Genomic DNA, 22,621 nt, shown 5'->3' with positions numbered 1-22,621 from the left:
ATTACATTAATTTTATAAAGTTTTTTTAATTTAATTTGTTTTAATTATTCCATTTTTATTTAGTTAGTTATTTATAGCTTCTTCAAATTAGTTATTACCTTCATAAAGTTTCGTTTGTAGACTTGTAAATATTGTTTGTCTGGCAACCTTCTTGGTTTTCATTGTTAGTTGCGCTCTTTTTCGCAATTTTTTCTACACAATTTATTATATTTTCAACAGCATTAACGGCTTGTTTATAATAATTTCGTAATTTACTTTCTGCCTCAGCACATTTACATGCAACACGCTTTAATTACATCTATTCTTCTGTGTCTTCTGCAAAAACATCAAAAACTGAGACAACAAAAACCGTACAACATAAGTCAACAGAATTACTCCTTTTATATATAGTATGTATATGTATATGTATTACTGCCTCACTTAGTTCATATAGTTTTACATTTATTTATTCATTTAAGTATATTTGTGTCTACATGTGTCTATTTATGTATATATGTGCCTATGTATGTGTTTAAGTGTGTGTTTGTGTATGCATGTTTAACAATTACAATTCGCATTGGGCGTGCCTTGAGGTTGATCTGTCAGTCGTTGTCCCTTTTGTCCGGCGCCCACTAACGTCGGATCCGAATCTAAACTCTCCGACATTTTGTCGCAAATTATATCGACCAGTCGTTCGAAGACAGCCTGCAAAAAACATTTGCCATATTTCAATAATTAAATTTTGCGTGTTTTTATTGTATTTTACATACCTTAACATTCACATTTTCTTTGGCTGAGGTTTCGAAGAACTCCACACCCAGCTGATCGGCCAGCTGTCGGCCTCGTTCGAATGAGATCACTCGCTGATCTTCCATGTCGCATTTGTTGCCGACAAGTATCACTTGTGCGTTGTCCCAGGAATATGTCTTAATTTGAGTCACCCTGTTTGAGTTGAACGTGAGAGAGAGAGAGAGAGAAAAGAAAGAGTGTATAGTTGTTTTGAACAAACAATAAATCATTCTCGTCTATTAGTCACTTTATTTTTAAGTCTCGAGTATCTTTTTCCCTTTCTTTACATCGTACAACGATACAATAGTGGACGACAATCTGAGGAAACTAAGGAGTCTTTCGAACAATATCTTTCAAAGTCTACGAAAATGTTTTTTCAAAGTCTGTGTACATTTTTTTAAAAGGTACAATACAGAAATCCTAATAGCACAGTCTTTAGACACATTCGACACACATATTGCGACATCTATTAAAATTTATTTTAAAGACTGTAATTACTCAAAGTGAGTGCATGAAACAATTAAGAATGAGAATTTGATTTTACCTTCTCTGCCAAAATGAAATTTTATGCCACCTAATTTTACTTCATCAGCCAATTTCTTCTTTTTCCACACTGCTTTACAATTACTCACCAATCTTGTACGGAATTGAAACTCTCCTCATTTGTGACATCATACATCAGAATGAAACCCATGGCGCCACGATAATATGCTGTGGTTATTGTTCTGTAGCGTTCTTGACCCGCTGTATCCTGTTAACGAGAGAGAGAGAGAGAGAGGGAGAAGTAAAAGTAGGAGGAAATTAGTACCGTTGAACGTATAAAATTAAAATAATTGCATCTCAATAAATGTCTGCGCATTAACACTTTTATTGGCGACAAGTTGCAGTTTTTATAGTCACAAGCGGAGGGTTGAAGACAAGTTGAAACAAAGTTGTGTGGGAGAATTACACTATATACACTTACTCACTATATACATATATACATGGTTAGTGGAACGTAAGAACATTGGTGACAGCATAGTTGTGGGTATATAAATATGGCATAAGGCTTACGGAATTGAAAACTTTCGAGTCAAAAGTTGAATGTGGACAGTTTTACAAAATTTGCATCGAGAGACTGCTTACTTTGAATGAGGTACAGACGAAATTTGAGGTTAGATTAGATTTAGTTTTCACAGAACTTATTGTAGTTGTCTTAATTGACTGAGTAAAAAGCGAAAAAGAATAAGTTTCGACCAATCTTAATACTACTCATTCAGGATATACAGTTGTTTTGAAAATTTCGAGGCTTCTGATATAATTTATAGCTGAAATTACCGGTAGATTAGATTTATTTATGAGGAATGCACCGCGAACTTTGGTCTATTGTGCCGGTTTAATCGAATATTCTTTATACAGAATACTGTAGGTACTATTATAGTCTGATTTCCTTCTACTTCATATTCTAATTATTTATATTAAGAAGGTAAGTTTGTATTTAGCAATGTAGGAAGTTTTTCAGCATGTGTTGGTAGTAAGAAGGGCGGGTGGAGTTATGGAAATCTAAATCATGTTCCACGCAAAATTAATACAGCTGTGGAAACTGACGTTCAGCAATACTAAAAGTGCCATCAGAATCGGAAAGCACCACTCCGAGCCGTTCCATACCAAATGAGGTTTCAGACAAGGCGACTCCCTTTCGCGTAACTTCTTCAATCTACTCGTGAAGAACATAATTCGAGCTGCAGATCATTTTTCAAGGCAAAGGTACAATACATGAACATATTACTAGGATCGAACAACTAAAGCATATAACTGTCATATGAACGGAATGATCGGAAGTAAGTGCTCGTGTGGAAAACTATTTCATATGACGAGATACCGCCACGCAATTTCAAAAGAGTCATAGCTTAAGTAATTGTGCAATCCCCGAACATATTGGTTAGATCGGATAACTACAGCATAAAACTGCCATACAAAGAGAATTATCATCAAGAAAAAGATGTTATTGTTGTTGTAACGGGTACCTAATCCCCGTTAGGATGGTAAGGATTAGATAAGTTGTCATTATCCCACGGTAGGGGCAGGAAACGGTGGTTTCGACGGCGTCGGACCAAAGGGAGAAGGGTGTCAGATGAGTAGGATTTGCAGGGCATGCAAAGAGGTGGCTAATGTGATGCGGATACTCATTGCATATGGACATATATTAGATATATCGGGGTTTGTTCTGGATTATTGGATTTTAACCTGCTAAAGTATCCAGAACAAAGCTACGCAAATGTTACTCTCGTTTCTCGCAGCAACGTGAGCTCTTCGACTGATCCAGAATTCCCACAAAAAATACCTTTTTATACCCTTTAATTCTATACGAAATACGCCTATGAAGGGTATTATATTTCGCAATTGACAGAAATAAAAAAGCTAACGAAAGCACATCGGCTCAGATATAAAGCATATACATATATGTATGTATAATCAGCGGTGCGCATCATTGCTAATCATATACAAGTAGGTAAGATATAATACTTGTATACGTACATGTTACAACAAAACAATTACAATAACAATTACAACCACCTATACATTTTTAATATCTGCAAATTGATTGTCATTGAGGATAAATGTATTGTAGAAAAGAAAGATAACAAAAGATGTTATATATGCAAGGGAGGGTTATGTTACCAGCCACCTGTTGCTATATGATTAACATTATCTATATGTAAATTTGTATGTATGTATTTATGCACAATGGCAAGCAGAACTACGGTCGCAAATGGAAATAACATCCAGTTAACTAAGTGTGTGAGTATTTATTTTCATTTTCCATTTTCTTGCCATTCCACTCGGGCGTATGTAAATGCTGCGGTGGCGCGAAGTGTTTGTTAACTGATAAGTAAAAGTCAATAGGACAAGGTTAAATGAGGGCGACCGCAACCACGGAGGTTATACGCACACTTGCACAGCGCTCTGAGTACATACTCATTTCTGTATGCAAATTTCAGCGACTCAGAAAGTTGCTAGCCATGGCGAATAAGTATCCTTGCGGAAATGTAATGCAATCACTTAAGAGACAGTCTCACTACGCGCTAACTACTTCTTTTTTGTAATTTTTAGAGAGTTGTATATGAATCGAATGCTTCACTATTTATTTCAACGGGTTGCGTAAGCTTATTAACTACAATTTCGTATTCATTCATGAATTGATGAAAGTTTTTCTGCTAGTACGAAGCGGATTTCGAGAAGGTGTTAGTTGACATTTTGTGTGGCATTGAAATATTAAACTCGCTAATGGTTCTTTTGAAAAAAAAGAACTCTAACTAATACTAACACTGAAATAGTTTGCTGCTAGTGCTTTTCTCGCAGGGTAATTTAAGCCTATGCTATAAATATTTAAAGAGTTATTAAGGCAGTTATTGCATGAGAACCTTGCCAGATGCCTTTCCTATGTGATTACGATCTAAGTGATTGCAAAATTAAAATAGGAAATGGTGAATAATAAATAGAAAAGCAGGGCAGACTAGAAAACCAAAATAATTGCTATTTATTTTCATACTGAAAAGATGGCAGCAGCATAAAAGCCGAAGTAACTCGTGTGAACGACTTCTGTATGGTAGTTCGAATGTTCAAATCCGAATCATCCAAATGTTACAATTCTTTAAAAACTTTCAAAATAGGCGCCTTCTGCGTCGATGCAGCGCTTCCAGCCTTGAGAACCAGGATGCATGCTGATTGGATCCCCTTTCAAAGCAAGGAAACAAAAAAAGTCCGGGGAGGCCATATCTGGGCTGTAGGGCGGCTGTGGAAACATTGGGATGCCGGCCTTGGTTAGGTAGTTCACAAGAAAGGCGATGTGAGCCGGGTATTGACCCAATTGACCCTTGGTTTGAGTCTCTGGAGCACTTTCACGTACAATTTGGCGTTGACAGTTTATCGAGGAGGAAGAAATTAATGGGGGACGATGCCTTTGATGTTAAAAAAGACAATGAAGGCATTTGATCTTTTATCAGCGACCTCTTCCCAGCCCTCCAAAACGACCTGGTTCCATCGAAAAACACCACTTCTTGCTAAAGCAACATATGGGTAAGCCTTCTTGATCATACCAAACGTTCCTGTTGCAGATTTACCGAGTTTCACACAGAATTGAATCGCCAACCGCTGCTCTAATCAACGCTGCATTTTCGGCTTGCACCACTCACAGAAACACGGTCCTCTACTGAGGACGTACGCTCCGAAGTACAGTCTCGGCGGAAGACAAACCCTAAATACCCCCAATAGTATCGCAACACTATCATCCATCTTGAGACCCAGCATTCATTATTGGATAATATTCGACCGAATAGACCATGTCCAGCACACAGAGAAGAAAATGTAGCAGGCGTAGTGTACAGGAAAACCATGGAAAGTCGGCTCGGCGTCGTTCGGAACAACTCGGATGGACGTATGAAACGACTTGGTGCATTTTACGTCGAGATCTTAAATTGAAAGCGTAGAAGAACTGAATCCGCTCGACCTTCCCTAGCGGCATCGATTCGCTCTATGGGGCCTTGAAAAGTTTCAAAAAGATCCGAAGTTTTCGAGTTAAATTTTATTTAGCGATTTCTGGCTCAATGGTTATCTAAACAAACAGAATTGCCACATTTCGAACGAAGAGCAATCTGAAGAGATTCAAGAGCAACCGTTTCACTGAGAAAAACAACTGTATCGTGTGGTTTGTAGACCAGTGGAATCATCGGTCCATGTTTCTTCAAAAATAATGCTGGTGAAAACGTATCCGTCAATGGAGACCGCTATCGCAACATGATGGATTTGATGTCTGAAATTAAAGCTCATGATCTCAGCGACATTTGGTTTCAACAAGACGGCGCCGCTTCCCATACACCACATCAATCAATGGATTTATTGAAAAAACCCTTCGGCGAGAAGATAATTTCACGTTTCGGGCCGGTCAGTTGGCCACCAAGATTGTGTGATATCACACCATTAGATTATTTACTGTGGGAATATATAAAGTCTTATGTCTATGCAGACAATCGCGCTTCGATTCAGGCCTCGAAGCAAAACATCATGCGTTTCATTCGCCAGTTACGAGTCCAAATGCTCTAACGAGTAATCGAAAATTGGACTCAACGGATGGATCATCTAAGGGTAGTTGCCGCTAACATTTGAAAGAGATAATCTTCAAAAAATAAAAAATTTGAAATTTCTGTATTTTTTCTCTAAAAAAGTTAGGAACCCTGAAATGCATCACTGTTTATATAAGAGGAAAAGTGGCAATTATCTTCTTTTCTAAGCTATATTGCTTTCTTTCAACCAAGTTCCTTTATAAAACGTGTACTGCCATTGACGTCAAGTACTATCAGCACAACCCTCCGAGTGCAACTACAGACCACTGAGTCTTTATAAGTTGCTGCGTAACTGGTCAAGGTCATAAATGATATGCCATTAAATGGAAATAGTTGACGACAAAAAGGTCCATGGCTAAGCAACTTTTTGCATATTTATATCTTTTTCCACCCCGGCCTGCATCTACACAGCCAGCTATAGAATATGAAACTTATTCACGCTTAATGGTTAGTTCTTTGTGATATTTTGCTCGCTGCCAGTGTCCATTTATAAAAATGTTCGCAACACGACAAAAACACAATTTTCAATTAATAAAAAATGTTGCTTTGTAGAAACTCATTTTTCATGCGCTACAGAGAAAGGGAGAGTTTTTAAATTATTTACGCTCGCATATACACAATTAATCACGTGCATGTCCCGGCTATGCTTCGTTACACGCCCCTACCTACTTGCAATTATTGAAAGAATTTTTTTATTATTTTTTCTCTGCTTTTACTGCTTCTTATGTCATTTTTTCTTTTTATTATTTTTCCTCTCTTATTCTATTTCTCCTCTCTGCATTCCTTTGCCCTCTTGGCATTGCTACTCACCCAGATCTGCAGCTTGACGCGTTTGTCGTGTCGAAACACGGTTTTCACTTTGAAATCGATGCCGACCGTCGACACAAAAGCTGAGGTGAAACTGTCATCGGCATAGCGAAAGAGGAAACTTGTCTTGCCCACACTTGAGTTGCCGATTATAAGCAATTTGAACATATAGTCGAAATTTTGATCGGCCGCATCCTTCTGCCACTTGGGGTCCCCACCGCCAGCCATCTGCAAGTGGGATGTTTGAAAAGTTAATATTTTTTATATTTAAGAAATTAGTTGTTAGTTAAAATTGGAAAAGCATAGTTTTAGAAATAGATATACATTTTGAAGGAAACCAGATCTAACAGGCTATAAGTTTAACATGCTCTGAAGAAGTTAAATAATGATAGTGTATAAAAGCAGTGAAGTAGTATATAAAGACCATAGTTTTTCTTACAATAAGTTTCGCACTTAATGAACACTCCACTTGCTCTCCACTTTACTCTAGTACAAACACCCTTTAATTTACTCCTCATTTGTTTTAATATTTTAGTAGCTTACATACTCATACACATGCACATATATATGTGTGTCAAGGATGAGCGTATCAATGCCATAAGACACACATACACACTGTCACTTACACCAATATTGCTTCATTAAACATTCCTGCACGTATTTCTAAGTTGCCACAAGTATGCCTGCACTTAAGCGTTTACTTACTTGCTTAGTCAGTTCCTTAATTGTTAGTTAAGCATATAAGTAAATTGCATTTATCATACCCTCAGCCGCTTGAAACCCGCAATGTGTAGGCCTACGCTTGCTTTTCTGTGGCCTCAATGTGTAAACCTGTTGCTTCACTTCACCGCCTTGCAAATGAGGTACACGAACATATACATTTACCATTACACATGTATATATTTACAAATACAACTGTATACTTGTACATATGTGTAGAAAAATGCATAAGTTTATGAAGATTTCTGGTGAACTGTGTCTCATTATTAACTAGAAATTTTATATTCTCTTCGACAGTGTATCTGTTGACGTTTGATCTATAATCTGGCGCACTTTATAACACCAATATTGAAGACCACATACTAGACATCAATTTAGTAGAAACTTAACAGTGATTTGTCCTTGTAAAATATTATTTAGAAGCTCTATGGAGTTCTCTGTAACTGCAATTTGTTTTGACTTTGATTCGTTCCAAGAGACCACTGAGTAATCCGTCAGTACTAAAACTCTTTCTCGATACGCAATTTGCCTAAAGACTAAAAATTTCTAAAGCATCATTAAGACATTGTCTAGATATTATTCTTAGTAGCTATCAACCTAACAATTATAGTATTCTAAAAATTTCCAGTCTACAAAACTTGATTCCCAAGCCGACATTTCTCCACCTTTTTAAGAATACTACTTGTATTTAAGTTTGAAAATCTTCTAGATTAAGAATGAGGCTCTTAAACATCCATAGAGCGTTAACCTCAGTTGCACCGAAGCCTCAATACCCTTCACAGGTACATTTTTTCTGGCATAAAAGGGTATAAAAAGATATTTATCTGGATTTTGATCGGTTAGTTTGTATGACAGCTATATGCTACAGTTATCCGATCTGAGCAATTTGTTCAGATATTATAGTGTTGGCTTGGAAAATAATTTATAACGAATTTCGTGGAGATATCTCAAAAACTGAGCGTATATACAACCAGACAAACGATCAGGGCAAAAATGTCTCGGCTTGTTACGCTGATCTCTTATATTAATATTATATAGTATATAATATTAATAGAATTTCCGACGTTTCCTTCGGGGTGCTACAAACTTCGTGGTGAACTTTATGTAGCCTGTTAAGAGTATAAAAATTTTTAAATTTCCATATATATTTTTTAAAATTTGCTTTCACTTTATAAAAAAAACTTTTTCACCACTAATATAGACTAGTGTCCACCAAAAAAGCATTAGTTCTATGATAATCTCAACCCGAGCTGTGCTACTGCACAATTCACTGATGTATCGTACCACACAAACAACGATCTTTACAAGTTTATATCTACTTATATATCTTCAAGTATGCATTGCAAGTGGATTAAGTAGTCTCGTGCGCTCAATTTACCGAATGCTTAGGCTTAAGCGTATATGTTTGCAGTTACACTGGTTAACGGTACGTGGAAGATATGTTAGACTTAAAATTTCCTGTTTTCGGGCTGCTAGTGTGGCATTGCGCACATGTTTAGCTAACCGCGGCTAAGTAGGTTAGCGGGTAACGCAAGCACGGAAGGTTTAAAAGTGAAAGTAGAAACTTGGCAGGGTATTAAGAGCACGAACTAGCTTAGAACTTAGAAAAATATTAAAAACCTGATGTGTTTTAAAGCTGGCAGAAGTAAATTGAAGAAGAAAAGTGAAGCTTAATGCAAGAGGCGATTCTGGAAAGAAATTTGTGTTAGCACTTTTTACAAAGTATGTGGCGAATAAATGCCACTTAGCAGACTGTTCTATTATATTATTATAATAATTTCCACTCCAACTTTTAGCTGCATTTCATATGAAATTAAATATATATTTTTTTTATCGAAGAAAGTACATTAAACATCTAAACAAGAATTGATTTATTCATTAAAACCGAGAAGCTATACTCAGAAGCAATTTTTATTCTGTATATCCACAAATTGGTTATCATTTGGTTATCATGTGAAGTTATGGGTATTTCAGTAATACTACAACTCACCACACAGTTGCGTGAGAAATAAATTTGAAGGCCAACAGGACGGTAGAAGGTCATTATATTTCAGATTATGTAGCTTAAGTGAGTTATATCATGAGATTCACTCAAAATCGTAAAAATGAGTAAATAAGCAGTAACTTTCTTGAAACTTGATATACATATATACTGAGAAGTCAAATAAGCTAATGGGACTTGAACTGACCAATTATCGAGTAATAAAAAATATATGAATTTAACTTTATCTTTTAAAGAACAATAGAATGGCAGTGTAAATTTTGTGATTACATCACGAAAATAGATACATAGATAGAAAATTATTGAGATTATGCATGGCGACCTATGGTCTATTGGACCCTATCCTATATCACATATGGTAAATAAAGGTTCAGCACTCTGAACAATGCAAGGAGCTTGCTGGGCGCGATGGAAGTGATGCGATATCTGTCCACGTAGATGGATCCAAAGATTCCTAAAGATAGTATGGGGTACTGAGAAATGAAATATTGCCTAAAAAGTGGGTGGGATAGCGAAACAACAAAAATCACCACGTGATCAAATATGAACCGGACTGAAAAAATATATTTTACTTTAATCCCAATGAAGTCTTCAAATATTTGTTATCTTCGAAATAGACTACCGAGCCAATACAAGCAAACAGCGAATTCTGTTTTTTCTCGGTTTCGGCCTAGTTTGGGGCGTCATACGCTAGATCGTTAGTCGTCATTTTCAACACCCCACAGCTCGTCAACAGTAAACAGGCCTTTAATTAATGTATGGTCCTCAGCGACATAATGAAGTGACCCTTATGCGTCGGCTGTAATCGGCTCCACAACAGTTTCAGGTATTTTGACACTGAAATCATCATCATAACCAAAACGTTAACTGAAACAGTAACCGAAACAATAACCGAAACAATAACTGAAACATTAACCGAAACTTTAACTGAAACATTAACTGAAACATTAACCGAAACATTAACCGAAATATTTATAATTTATTGACATTTGTTAAGACAAAATTTATGTATAAAAAAAAAACATGGTGAAAAATTAAAAAAAAAGTTAATTAATTTTTTATTTAACAACATTTTTTCATGATTCTAGTAGGACGATAACCATTCAGCTACTTTTTAAGAATAAATTGGGGTTTTGTCTTTCAGATGATCCAAACATGAGAAATCGTGTCCGCCAGTGGAAAAACGCATCTCATTCACCCAGCCTTTTCTCCGGCAGATGTTATCATAAAATTCCGAAAAAATGTATTTATACACTCCACGATATACCTCATGATATATGAAAAAAGTTTTATTGTAGAATAAAATTTTCTATGAAAAAAAAAATGTCAAAAAACAGACCAGATTACCCTGCTGACCCCTTAAAAAGACATTTTTCAAAATCTGTTTCTTTACTCCCATGAGGCAAATTTTCGATGACTTCACGACCTTTACTGAATACTTTTTGTCACACAAATATTCGAATTCGTGAGAAATTGGATTTCCTAAAATCTTTGCTACATTATCAACAATTCCGTGTGCCCCGATTTTATTGGAATCTCAAAATTTCAGACAAGCTAGTTAAATTTTTTTGCATTCTAAAAACCGTGAGAAAAACTTTTTCACATATGGAGATCAAACTTCACACGAAGGTTGTAACAATCTAGGAAACACTTTTTTTCGATTCCACAAGTCTGGATCAAATTTGATCAGACCAATAATTAAGTGTACTTTTCAAAATCCTACATGTATTCCAATAACATGCGATTGAAACAAATCGTTGTCGCAAAGTTATGCATAACAACATATGCAAGTAGATAAGCTGCTCTAAGGCGATTCATTTCAATTCAATTAAATTCAATTCCATTTACTCGCACAAATATTTAGCATGAATATCTGCGCCAACCCTTCCAGCAGATGATTTCACGCGAGAAATGAAAGAGAAATAAATTAATTTCCCCACAGTCAACTAAGCTGAAACCCAAGCCAAAGTTAAACGCACACACACACACACACACACTTACACGCAAGCAAAACAGGCACAACACTTAAGCGATTTACGCTACCATCTGCGTATGCTTACATTTTGTTTTACGCGATTTCTTGAGTGAGAAAATGTGCTTGCGGGTGTGTGTGTGCAGCGCAGTGAGTCGGGAAATGCATTAGTCCATTGTTATGCGTACACAATGAAAATTTGTTGCTCATACGCCCCCGTGCCGCCGATGAACATCGTAGAGCATTGCAAATGCGCATCAAGGCGCAGCCGAGAAAATAAAGCCAATCGAAGGAATGTTGAGCAAACACGAAGAACAAATAGTCAACATTGCACAGCAATGTACCGTTTTATTTATTTTTGTTTGTTTGTTCCTTTTTTCTTGTTCATTTCATGGAAAAGCAAGTAATCGCTTGGCGTGTACGGTGTGTACTAGGCGTACTCATGTAGATGTATGCACTACATGGCATTGCGTGGGTAACTATTTCTCTTCACTACTCGGTTTTTGCTATTTTCCGATCTATACTCCTACGAAGTTCGAATCGAAGCGAAGCATGTAGGAAGCGCTTGACAAATTGCTGGCGGCAGAAAACTTTAGTTTCTTTTTTTTGTTTTTATTTTTGTTCGAAAGTACACATTATACCTTGTGGTTGTGGCAGCACGAACAGCGTAACGAACGAAGGTCACAACGCGAACAAATCGCGTCGTTCATGCCGCCCTTGATTTGCTTACCAACATGGCATACAATGTTGCTCATACGCCATGACCAACACTTTTCGCATCACATGCTTGGCCTCCGCCGCCACAGCAACTGCTCAAGGATGTTTTCAAATATATTTGTGTGTGTGCACACATATTGTAGCGTCATGCATGACTGTGCGCCCGGCTGTCTGCTTACTTCTGAGATATTCTCGCTTTTGTTTATGGCACAAATGCCATCACCTTGAGGACATCTTCCGGGCACTTAATACGCCACAATTGTCTGAGCGGTTTTTCGGTATCGTGGGCGACTGGCTCTAACTCTGGGTCACTGCCATTGTATGCGACCTTTGCCAGCGCCACATCATCAAGATTAATTGTGCGCTTTGAAGGCACTAAAATTTCAACTTGATGCTTATATTATATCTGTCATGTCATTCCATGCTTGTAGCTGGCCTGCATGATTGAGTTTTTGCACAAATTACTTTACTGTTGATGCGCTGGAGAGTCCTTGAAAGTGTCTGCTTACTTTTTATGCTTCACTTTCGTTCCCTTTTTAGCTCGATATCACAACATTTCCTCTACTCGTCATTACTCTAAGTTTATCTCTGCGCATCTTTTTTTTTTACTCTACAGCAGCTGATGTCATTCCAAGTCTCTTGATAAGTTTTTCTTTCATATTCTCTTCTTTTTACAAAAACACACATTCATGCTCTCGCTACTGACCACAGAAATGTGGCTGCCTAGTTCACCACCCGTCGCTGTCTCTCCGGCATGTATCGAATTTCCTGCTTCTGCTTTTTGCTTCCTACGCAGTTTAGATTAAATTGGTTTCTCTATATGTTTATGCATAAGGGTTGCTCTGCGTGTTCGGCATAAAGCATTTAAGTATCATGAAAGTAATATCTCGCAAACATCAAATCATTGACTAGACCATGTTGATTGGATATTCTAGTTAATCATTGAAGATAAAATATAGTGGATTGTGGTTCCTAACAGGTTTAGAACTTCACTAATATTTTGGGTGTGAGTCTTGGCTACTTTTCTGAAATTTGAACTTCAACATAAAACAAGAAAAAAACCCCTAACTGCAGCTGGCCGCAAGCTTTAGTACCCTTCAGTTTGTCTAGTAGCTATATCAGAAATGAACAATTTGTTTTTAGTTTATAACATTGACTTTGCAAAGGCCCAAAAGTCTATACATTGTACAAAAAAAAGTGGTACATGCAAGGACTTATTTTAATCGATTAGAGATAAAAATATCGATCACAGATCAATTTTCATGTGCGGAAACATTGAGAATGGAAAAGGCTTACAGTGATTCAGCTTCATCAAAAAGACAAGCATACGAGAGGTACAAAGCATTCTTGTTCGACTCGTCACCATAAAGCTATATTTGAATACCATCAATCAATGACCGAATTCACCAGATTTGCCACCGTGTGATTTTTTTCTTGAAAAAATAGCAATAATATTACCATTCCAATAATCAAATTTTGGAAAATGTCGGACACCTTAATATAAATTACGCTTACACAATTTCCCAGCAGTCTGAAGGGCTTTTCTGTTATCAGCTCTAAGAAAAATATTTATAAGCAATATATGAACAACAAAAAGTTAGGTCATTTTGCATGACAGTTCTGTTTTTGTTTTTTTTTCGAGTTTAGCTACCAGCATTTTGCCTGATATCCAAAACACTAACGAGAATTTCATAGGAAATTGCATAAAGGCGAGAAAATAGCACTACCCCAGGGAGCAGATATCAAATGCATGTTATATGTATACTAAATGCTGGTAGCCAAAAATAGTTGTTGAAATGGAATTGTGGAAAACTCTTTAAATAGCAATCAAGAAATTAGGCAATGTTTGATGTTGAAACCATAACACTCCATGAAATGTTGTATTTGTTTTATATTTTCTAAAATTTCTGAAATTTTTTTTGACTTGACAAAACACAGTTTTGTTTTCAGGGAGCGATTTAATCGGTGATTGGTTTCACAAATATTTTGTATAACGTTATTCTTTATGATCTTTAACTCTTTATGAATTTGACGTATTTGAAACAAACCTTCTTTCTTTTACAAACGTATGTACATTAAAATTATAATTGAGTAACCAGTTTTGACCTTACGCACAGCCGACTCGATCGATAAAGGATAAGCTCAACTAGCGATGAGCTGCTATATTTGCTTGTTGTTGTTAGTTTTGCATTTTATTTTTAATGAATAAAATTCATCCACTAATTGCTATTTTATTCTTGTACACAACCACATTTACAGCGTGGACAACTACCCAAATAATTATATTACAGTTTTAACTGAATTCGTTGAAGAATTGTTGTAGTTAAATAAGATCAAAATTATCGCTTTAATCGACCAAAGGCCAGTTAATTGAACAATTCTCGCCTATGTGTAAAGGCTATTAGATTTTATACAAATAATTTGGAAGTTGTTTAAGAGACACACAGAGGGAAACAACTTTATAAAAAAATATTTATTTTGTAAAGAAATATTGTAAAATATATATGCATTCTAAGTTATTCCAAAAATGTTTTTAAATGAGCTCGAGTGATTCTACAAAAGCTTTGAAAATTGTAATTTCAATTCCTCAGGTAAATGATAATCACTATGCCATATCTGAGGGCGACCTCCAACCTCATCAACTGATAAAAATATTCAAAGAGTGAAGGATATGGTACTTGAAAATCATCAGGCAAGTATCAGAGAGCTCGACATCTCTCGTGAGTCCGTTTGAATGATTTTGGTGAATATTTTGGTTATGAAATGCGTTTTTGCTCAACTCATTCCGATAAAGGTAAATTTTTTTTTAAAAGGGTACCGTAACCAGGTCTCTTTTGACATGCTTGCTTGTGTGAATTCTGATCCCACATTCGTGGAGAGCATTATAACTGCCAATGAGATATCCGTTTATGAGTTTGACATGCAAGCAAGTCCACAATCATCGGAATGGAGGAGAAAAAATGAGCCGAAACCTAAAAAACACCACTTGAAGACCTCTCAAAAATCAAGGTGATGCTCATTGGTTTTTTCAATATTCGTGGTTTGGTGCATCATGAATTTGTTCCGGAGGAACAGACGGTCAATAAGGAGTTTCATTTGGCCGTATTGAGGTATTTGCGTGAGAACATCCGTCGAAAGCGGCGGGAATTGTGGAAGAACAATTATTGAATTTTACACGAGGATAATGCACCATCGCATTGAGCAATGAATGCCATCGATCAACCATCGTAAACACCAGATTTAGCTTCTTGTGTTTTTTTCTTGTTCACCAAACTAAAATTACCGCTTTGTCGAACCTTTTTTCAGCATATCAAAGAAATAAAGCTAAATTCGCGGAAGGAGGTGGAGGCCATCCCAAAAAATGTGTTTTATTTAAAATTTCTGGGTACTTTTCGTTTAAATTTTTATTATTGAAACCTTGAAGTCAAATATTTATTTTATCTTCTCATAAATTCTGTTGAAGAAGCTTTTAATAAGAAAGGAGACAAATCTAAACAAAAACTTCCAAAGATTATTTTGATATTCAACAGTTTCAACCTGGTTTGGTGGAGAGTTACCTGTCAAAGCGTTACTCTCCTCCACTTTTATGGAAAAGGGCTTAAAACCAGGCCAGAAGTGTAAAAGCAGGATGTTTTAGAAGGCGTGGTAAACCAATTAAACAAAACTCTCTTATAAAGAGAATTCTTTTTGGATTTTGGTCCAACAGGCAAGCTAAAAACCACACAGCAGTGGCTTAAAAGCAATATTTCTGGTTTTATAGCAGCAGAGTATTGTCCATCTGGAAGTCCAGATTTGAACCCATTGAACTAAAGTTTGTAGTCGGAGTTTAAAATTTGGAGATTTTAAAAATAATCTTGGGTTCGAGCAGCGGCATTAATGCTAATAGAAACTATGCGTGTTGCTATTGATCCATTTAAAAACAAAAATCTTGCAAATCTCTCAACTTAAAATTATCTTTGTTAAGACTTTTATTGTTGTTTAATTTTTATAACGGGCTGCACTTGTTACATAACTTATGGCTTTGCTTATTGTTTAGCTTTTCTCATTTCCGGACGTAAATACTGATACATAGCTCTGAGAATTGAGTTGAATATCTTGACCTTGTCTAAACTCTGTAAAATCTCAAAATTATCTCAAAGTTGTTTTATTTTTCATATATTCTGGATTCAGAGACTTTGTACATAATACCTAAATTCTAATACTGACTTAATAGTATTAAAAAAGAAATAAAAAATTGGTTATCGCCACTTTCCAAAGCTCTGATGTAAATATAAATATTAGATTGAAGTGAAGAATTGAAAAAGGAATGAATTTGCCACATCCCAGAAGAAAAAATCATTTCTTATCTTATTCTGATGTTAAAATTTTTACCAGGTAAAAGCGCAGTACAGCAAAAATCTCCACCAAAAATAACTTTTCCTTCGAACACAAACAAATGCATGTCCATCTAGACATCACTCCTGTGCCATTACAAGTTTTAATGAATTCTCAAAGTACACCTTGCGCAGTGATGATACACATCTGACAGAAGTAATGCGAAATATCACTTGAAATGCATTCATGCCACGACCCACTTCATCCGCCAAAATGTCATAGCCTGGATGCCCACTTGTTTCCGGTCATTATGCCACCTCTGCACCTCACGGCAGCACAACCAGCGCGCATTTGTCGCCTTTGTTGTTGTTATTGTTTATTTGTTACTTCGTGGTGTGACGTTATTGCACTGGCTTGCATGGCGGCAGCAAACGCACACACATACAAGGCACAGCGTAGCATACACACAGGCGCAGGCAAGGCAGGTACCAAAAGTAAATGAAGCCAAATGCAAATTGACATTTGTATGTGCATGTGTGTGTGTGTTTGCGCTTTTGCTGCGTGTTCATGCATTCGGCTGATGTCATCAGCGTCGCTTGCAGCAAGCAGGGAAGCGTTAACTGGGTTGACTCTCGGCAAAGTGAAGCACACTTACGTACAGACACAAATACATGTATGTGTATACTTATATAAGACCATTCGTGCATTTGTGTACAAGGAAGCGCTTATTTGTTGTTGTTGTCTTCAAGGCACGTCTCTGGTGTAAGAAGACATATGTGGGCGTCTCAATTTTGCATATATGTGTAAGTAAGTGTGCGTTTGCGAAAACTTTTTCTTTTGGTTCACCCGAAGCTACACATAACAGTAGAACTGCTTGCACGAACGCACCTTCGTATATGCAATTATACTTATACTCAAATACTTTGAGTCATGAGTGTATGTTTGTATGTAGCTGCTCACACATGTGTATCAGCCAGCCTCTCAGCACGTGTGATCTTTTTGTTTACTGATTTTTTAACTTTCCAAGCACACTTGCGCTGTTTCAAATGTAATTAGATTTATTTGGCTGCATCTAACGAGTTTGTGAATGGAATTTCGTTTTCAAGTTCGCTCAAAACTTTTAATCTCATCACAAGTATTTTGTTTAAAGAGAGTTTAAATGTTTACCAAGTGATTTTTAACGGATTTTTCATTGAATAATTTGCTTGCAGGAAATTAGTTTGTAAAGCGTTGGTGTCAATGTCATAATGGCAGCTTGTATGGCAGCTATACGCTGTAGTAATCTGATCTGAACAATATTTTCGAAGATGAAAGCATAGACTTTGGCAATAATTTGTACTAAATTTTTTGAAGATATCTTGTCAAATAAAAAAGTTTTCCATTCCATGGCGGCTACAATATATGGCACGATGTTAGTGGTTTTTTCTAACTAAACTCGTGTATTAATGGAACAAAAGCCCAAAATTTACCTTTATAATTACAAATTAAATAACCTCCTCAAACATATTGCAGTAACAGCCTCCAGCACATCGATAGAAATTTATGTTACGTATACGCAGTGTCACGCGCAATGCAAGCCAATAAACACCCAAGGCGTTTCTCAATAAATAATATTAGGAATTATTGCTGCTTCCACACAGCTTTAAGCGAGAAAATATACGCACGAGCGTAATAAGCATAAAATATCAAATAAAACGGGCATTTGCATGCAGCAGCTCAGTCTTAGCTACACAAATGCGCACACGCATACAATTCTCTGTAAGACCAAACGCTGCTCGTATTTCTTTATTCACATTTCAGAATGCCTTGACAATGCGTAGTGGCTTTGGAAATGTGAGCAGCTCATATTGCTTAAGTTCATAAGCTACCCCAACTAACTGACCCAATTCTCGTTGCTGCCACATGCAGCCTTACATACACTTATGTACTCCCATAAATGTAAATAAAAGAGTACTTAGGCGGCTGCTAAGTAGAAGAAATTGCAACTATTTACTTGTTTGTGTGTGCAATAGCGCTTGGTTGAACTGGCATGTAGTCTTTGTATGAATAGTAAACCCAATAGATGTCCTTGTTGGCTTTGAAAACCAGTAACTGTGGTTAGCAGTCATCAACAGGCACTATTTATGTACATAGGTTTATAATATATATGTAGATCATAAGGACAACATATAAAGTTGAAGATATTTTATTAGTTATTTGGGAACCAGATTTCTATTTTTGGGAAATTTGTTTAAAAAGAAAACATTCTTACTTCATATGTATATCAAATTATTAACTGCAATTTATTTTTATTGAAATAATAAAGGAGAAAAACATATTTTAGTTTATTATATGTTTCCCTATTCCAAGATATTGGTTCATATTATTTTGACACAGCCGAGTTTTGAACCCTTAACTCATGTGATATAGCTAAGTACTCAACCAATTCCAATGCTACAAATTTGAAATTATTCATTTCGGAAAAATTAAAAAAGAAATATGTATTAAAATTGCAAATTATTTCTAGCAAAACTACGTAATTTATTTTTTAATATATTTTGTCGTGCTTTCTCAGAAATCACAACCAAAACCGACAATTTATATGATTTTAAACAACATTGGAACAGCCGGGTTGCACACTTATAACAAATAAGACGTAGTCATATACTGAAACCATACACATACTTTTTTTTTATTTGTTTGTATTAAAATTTTAAACCTGCACAACAAATTTCTGTAATTTAATTATTTTGAAATAAGATATGTAATATTTAAGTTGCCATGTCAGAAATGAATTTTGAAAATGACAGCTTATATTATTGCTCATATTGACACAGCTAGGTTTCAAACCTTCAGCTCAAATTACATAGCAAATACACACGACCCATCCGACCGCTACAAACTTTAATATGTTCAAACTTATTATCGAAATTTACAAAAATAGTCAGAGTCAGTGGCCTCAATTTTAAGAGCGCTACGTCCAATTTATAGTCGTCTTAACTGTAACGTCAGATCAACAATTGACGCTGAATGGAAAAATTTGACAAAGAAGTGCCTGTAGTGTCGAGACTATTGCTGCCGCTAGCGCATCAATTTAGAAAGATCCAAATCAGTCTCTCAAGCGTCGTCCTCAAGTCCTGGGCATCCCTATGACGACATTGTGACGAGTTTTGCAAAAAGAGCTTGACCTACATCCTTACAAGATCAAATTGACGAAAGAACTGAAGCTGCTTGACCACAGACATCGTCGTATGTTCGTGAATTTGGCTGAGCAACAACTACAAAATGGTCCGGATTTTCATTGAAAAATCATCTTCAGCGATGAGGCTCATTTATGGCTGAATGGCTCCGTCAGTAAGCAAAGTCAGTGGTCAGGCAGAAATCCACACGTCCGTGAGTCACCATTGCATCTCGATAACATTACGGTGCACGTTACTACTTACGCGACGATCAAGACTGGCAGGTTACTGTGAATGGGAATCGCTACCGCTCAATGATAACCAAATAGTTTTGGCCCGAATTGGATGATATGGACTTGGACAATGTGTGGTTCCAACAGGACGGTGCCACTAGCCACACAGAGAATGTCACAATCGATTTACCAAGTTTGGTGAATGTGTTATCTCACGAATAGTCCAGTCATTTTGCCGCTTTAGTCCTGCGATTTGACGCCGTTAGACTATTTTCTTTGGAACTACGTCAAGTCTATGGTCTATGCCAACAAGCCAGCGACGATTGATGAACTTCGTACGAATATCAAACGTGAGATTGGAGCGGTATCGTTTGATTTATGCTTGAAAACCCGCCGAAAATTGGGTTCAGCATCTCGACTTCTACAAGCGTACCGTGGGGGCTAAACCAAATACGTGACCCTCGATACATTTCGTAGGCTAAAGGATCCCAGAACAAATAGTGAAGATTTCGAAAACAGAACGTTTCAATTATACTAAGAGTATAGTAACTGTGTGCTTCATTTTTCAAACTGCAATTTGACAGGTCAATCTCACTTACAACAACTAGCTGAAAACCATATGCATAAATAACCTCCGAAGCATGTCGAATAACTGAATAGAGCAATATTTCACACTCCACAGCAAGATTTTAAAGCTTAGAGTCAAAATTTTCGGCCCACATATACATATATATTATTCGATTTTAAAAACCAAAATATTTTACTATAACTTTTGACCTTTTCGCATAAAAGCGTTCCTTTGACTCAAAGTAAAACCTGGGTTGTTAAATTTTATATCTTCTCAACCACTCCCTTCAAGTATGAAACTAGAAATTGCAATTAGTGGCGTACGACAGCCGTCAAAAGCAAACAATCAGTATAATACAACAAAAATGATTTGCTCAACGAACATACGTGACTGGACTCAAAGGATCATAGATAAAAACTACTACACACAGACACTGGATACTCACACATATACACACAAACAGTTATGTGCTGTTTACAAATGCGTTTATTTTTGTGACTGACCTCATGCATTGTGATTTATACAAACAAGATAAGCGATGACAAATTATCCCCAAAAACAACATCATCGAAATTGACACACACACCCACTAACATACAAGTATTAAAAACTGCCATGCTGGCATCAAGTGTAGCTAGAAGAGCGAAAGGACAGAGAGCAGGGATCACACAAGAGTGTGGTTTTAAATTTCCATTTATGTAATTTGGTGTGTGCAAGAAAACGGTAAATGTGGCGATTAATCAATTTCAGTTGTTGTTAGTTCATATTGACCCTCTCTGCTCCGTGGTTTTCACTTTTTTGACATTTTTTTCTTATGTCCACTCAGCTGTCATAAGGGACACCCGGTCATGTGCCTCTGCTAGGTCAATGTAGGGTTTGAGTAAAGTCTATGAAAAGGTCACACGCTACTGCCCAACAACAATAAAGTCTCAGACAACGCTACACCCTCAACGTGCTTGTGGTCCTTGGGTGAGATTGTCGCCAGTTTGCTTATATTGTTTGTTTTTGTTTTTTTCGTTGTCTGTGCGGGCAATTATTAGATGCTTATCAAATTCGCAGAAAATATCGATTGCCTAATTTCAGCTACTGTCTACTACTTACTACTCTACTCTGAGAATAGATATTTTTATTATGGCCAGTCATCAAATTTTTTCCTTTTTATTTATATTTTCGGCGGGACAAATATACTTATATGTATGTATATATAACAAATATCTGTACAAAAGCATTAATGACACACTGACCATGTTCCACAGAACAATGGCATTCACAGGATCTCCAGCGGTGAAAGAGTGTAGATTGCGTTAATATTTTCCTATTTTAGTTAAGTTTCTAACAGCAACAACTTTTTTAGACAAACAAAAGAAAGGCCTTTCAAACCGTATCCAATTAAAAATCAAAGAAGAGCATTATCTTCAAAGAAATCGCAAATGTTTGCATTAAAGTTGGGAGCATAGGTAGTTAGACTTATCCAATGGAGGCGGAATAGGCGTAATTTCTTTAGCTTTAAAATAATTTTGTAACGCTACTGTCATGAAAGACTCTCTCTGCCGTCCTTTTTGACACAAAACTGGAAGAGTTGAATTTCACACACTTCACTTATGGCGAATTTCCTAGCAAAATAATTTTCCAAATACAGAAAAAGGCAGTAATAACTTAGCACCAGGCCCGTATTAATGGGTGATCCAAGTACCACACTTTTTTCAATAACCATTTTTGACAGATTACGCGTGAGTCGTATCAAACTCGACCTTTCAAGCGATATCGCTTCGCTCTATGAGCTCTTGAAAAGTTCCGTGAATATCCCACGTTTTCTATCTAAATTTTGTTCAGAGTGAGGCCCATTACTGGCTCAATCGTTAGGTAAAGAAGCAAAATTTCCGCTTTTGGGATGAAGAGCAACCTGAATAGATTCAAGAGCTGACATTTCATCCAGAAAAAAAGGCGGTTTGTAGTCGTTTGTGGGCCAGTGGAATCATCGGTCCATATTTTCTCAAAAATGATGCCGGTGAATACGTAAGCGTCAATGGCGACCGTACTCGTGCCATAATAACCGACTATTTGATGCCTGAAACTGAAGGTCGTGTTCTCGACTTTTGGTCACTTCCCAGATATCACATTAATCACTGGATTTATTGAGAGATCACTTCGGTGAGCCGGTCGATTGGCTACCAAGATCGTGTGATGTCGCACCGTTAGACATTTTCTTGTGGGGATTTGTCGAAATGCTCGAACGAGTCATTGAAAATTAAACTCAACG

The 22,621-nt window shown here is 36.6% G+C and overlaps 1 protein-coding gene across 3 annotated transcripts in view; it reads right to left on the bottom strand.

Moving 5' to 3' along the window:
• LOC120770416 (ras-related protein Rab-3) overlaps positions 1–22,621 on the bottom strand; it is a 34,848-nt gene continuing 12,227 nt past the window's right edge. For all 3 annotated transcript variants that reach the window (XM_040097859.1, XM_040097857.1, XM_040097858.1), the window contains exons 2-5: positions 6,681–6,905; positions 1,401–1,519; positions 750–921; positions 1–684 (exon numbers count right to left, since the gene is read on the bottom strand). In XM_040097859.1, coding sequence (XP_039953793.1) covers positions 538–684; positions 750–921; positions 1,401–1,519; positions 6,681–6,905 — 663 coding nt within the window. In that variant the 3' untranslated portion in view covers positions 1–537. The remainder of the gene's footprint in view (positions 685–749; positions 922–1,400; positions 1,520–6,680; positions 6,906–22,621) is intronic.

The sequence above is a fragment of the Bactrocera tryoni genome, chromosome 3 (genome assembly GCF_016617805.1).
Source record: "Bactrocera tryoni isolate S06 chromosome 3, CSIRO_BtryS06_freeze2, whole genome shotgun sequence".
Taxonomy (NCBI): Eukaryota; Metazoa; Arthropoda; class Insecta; order Diptera; family Tephritidae; genus Bactrocera; species Bactrocera tryoni.
Note: the sequence above shows the minus strand (reverse complement) of the source record. Positions and strands in the feature narration are given on the sequence as shown.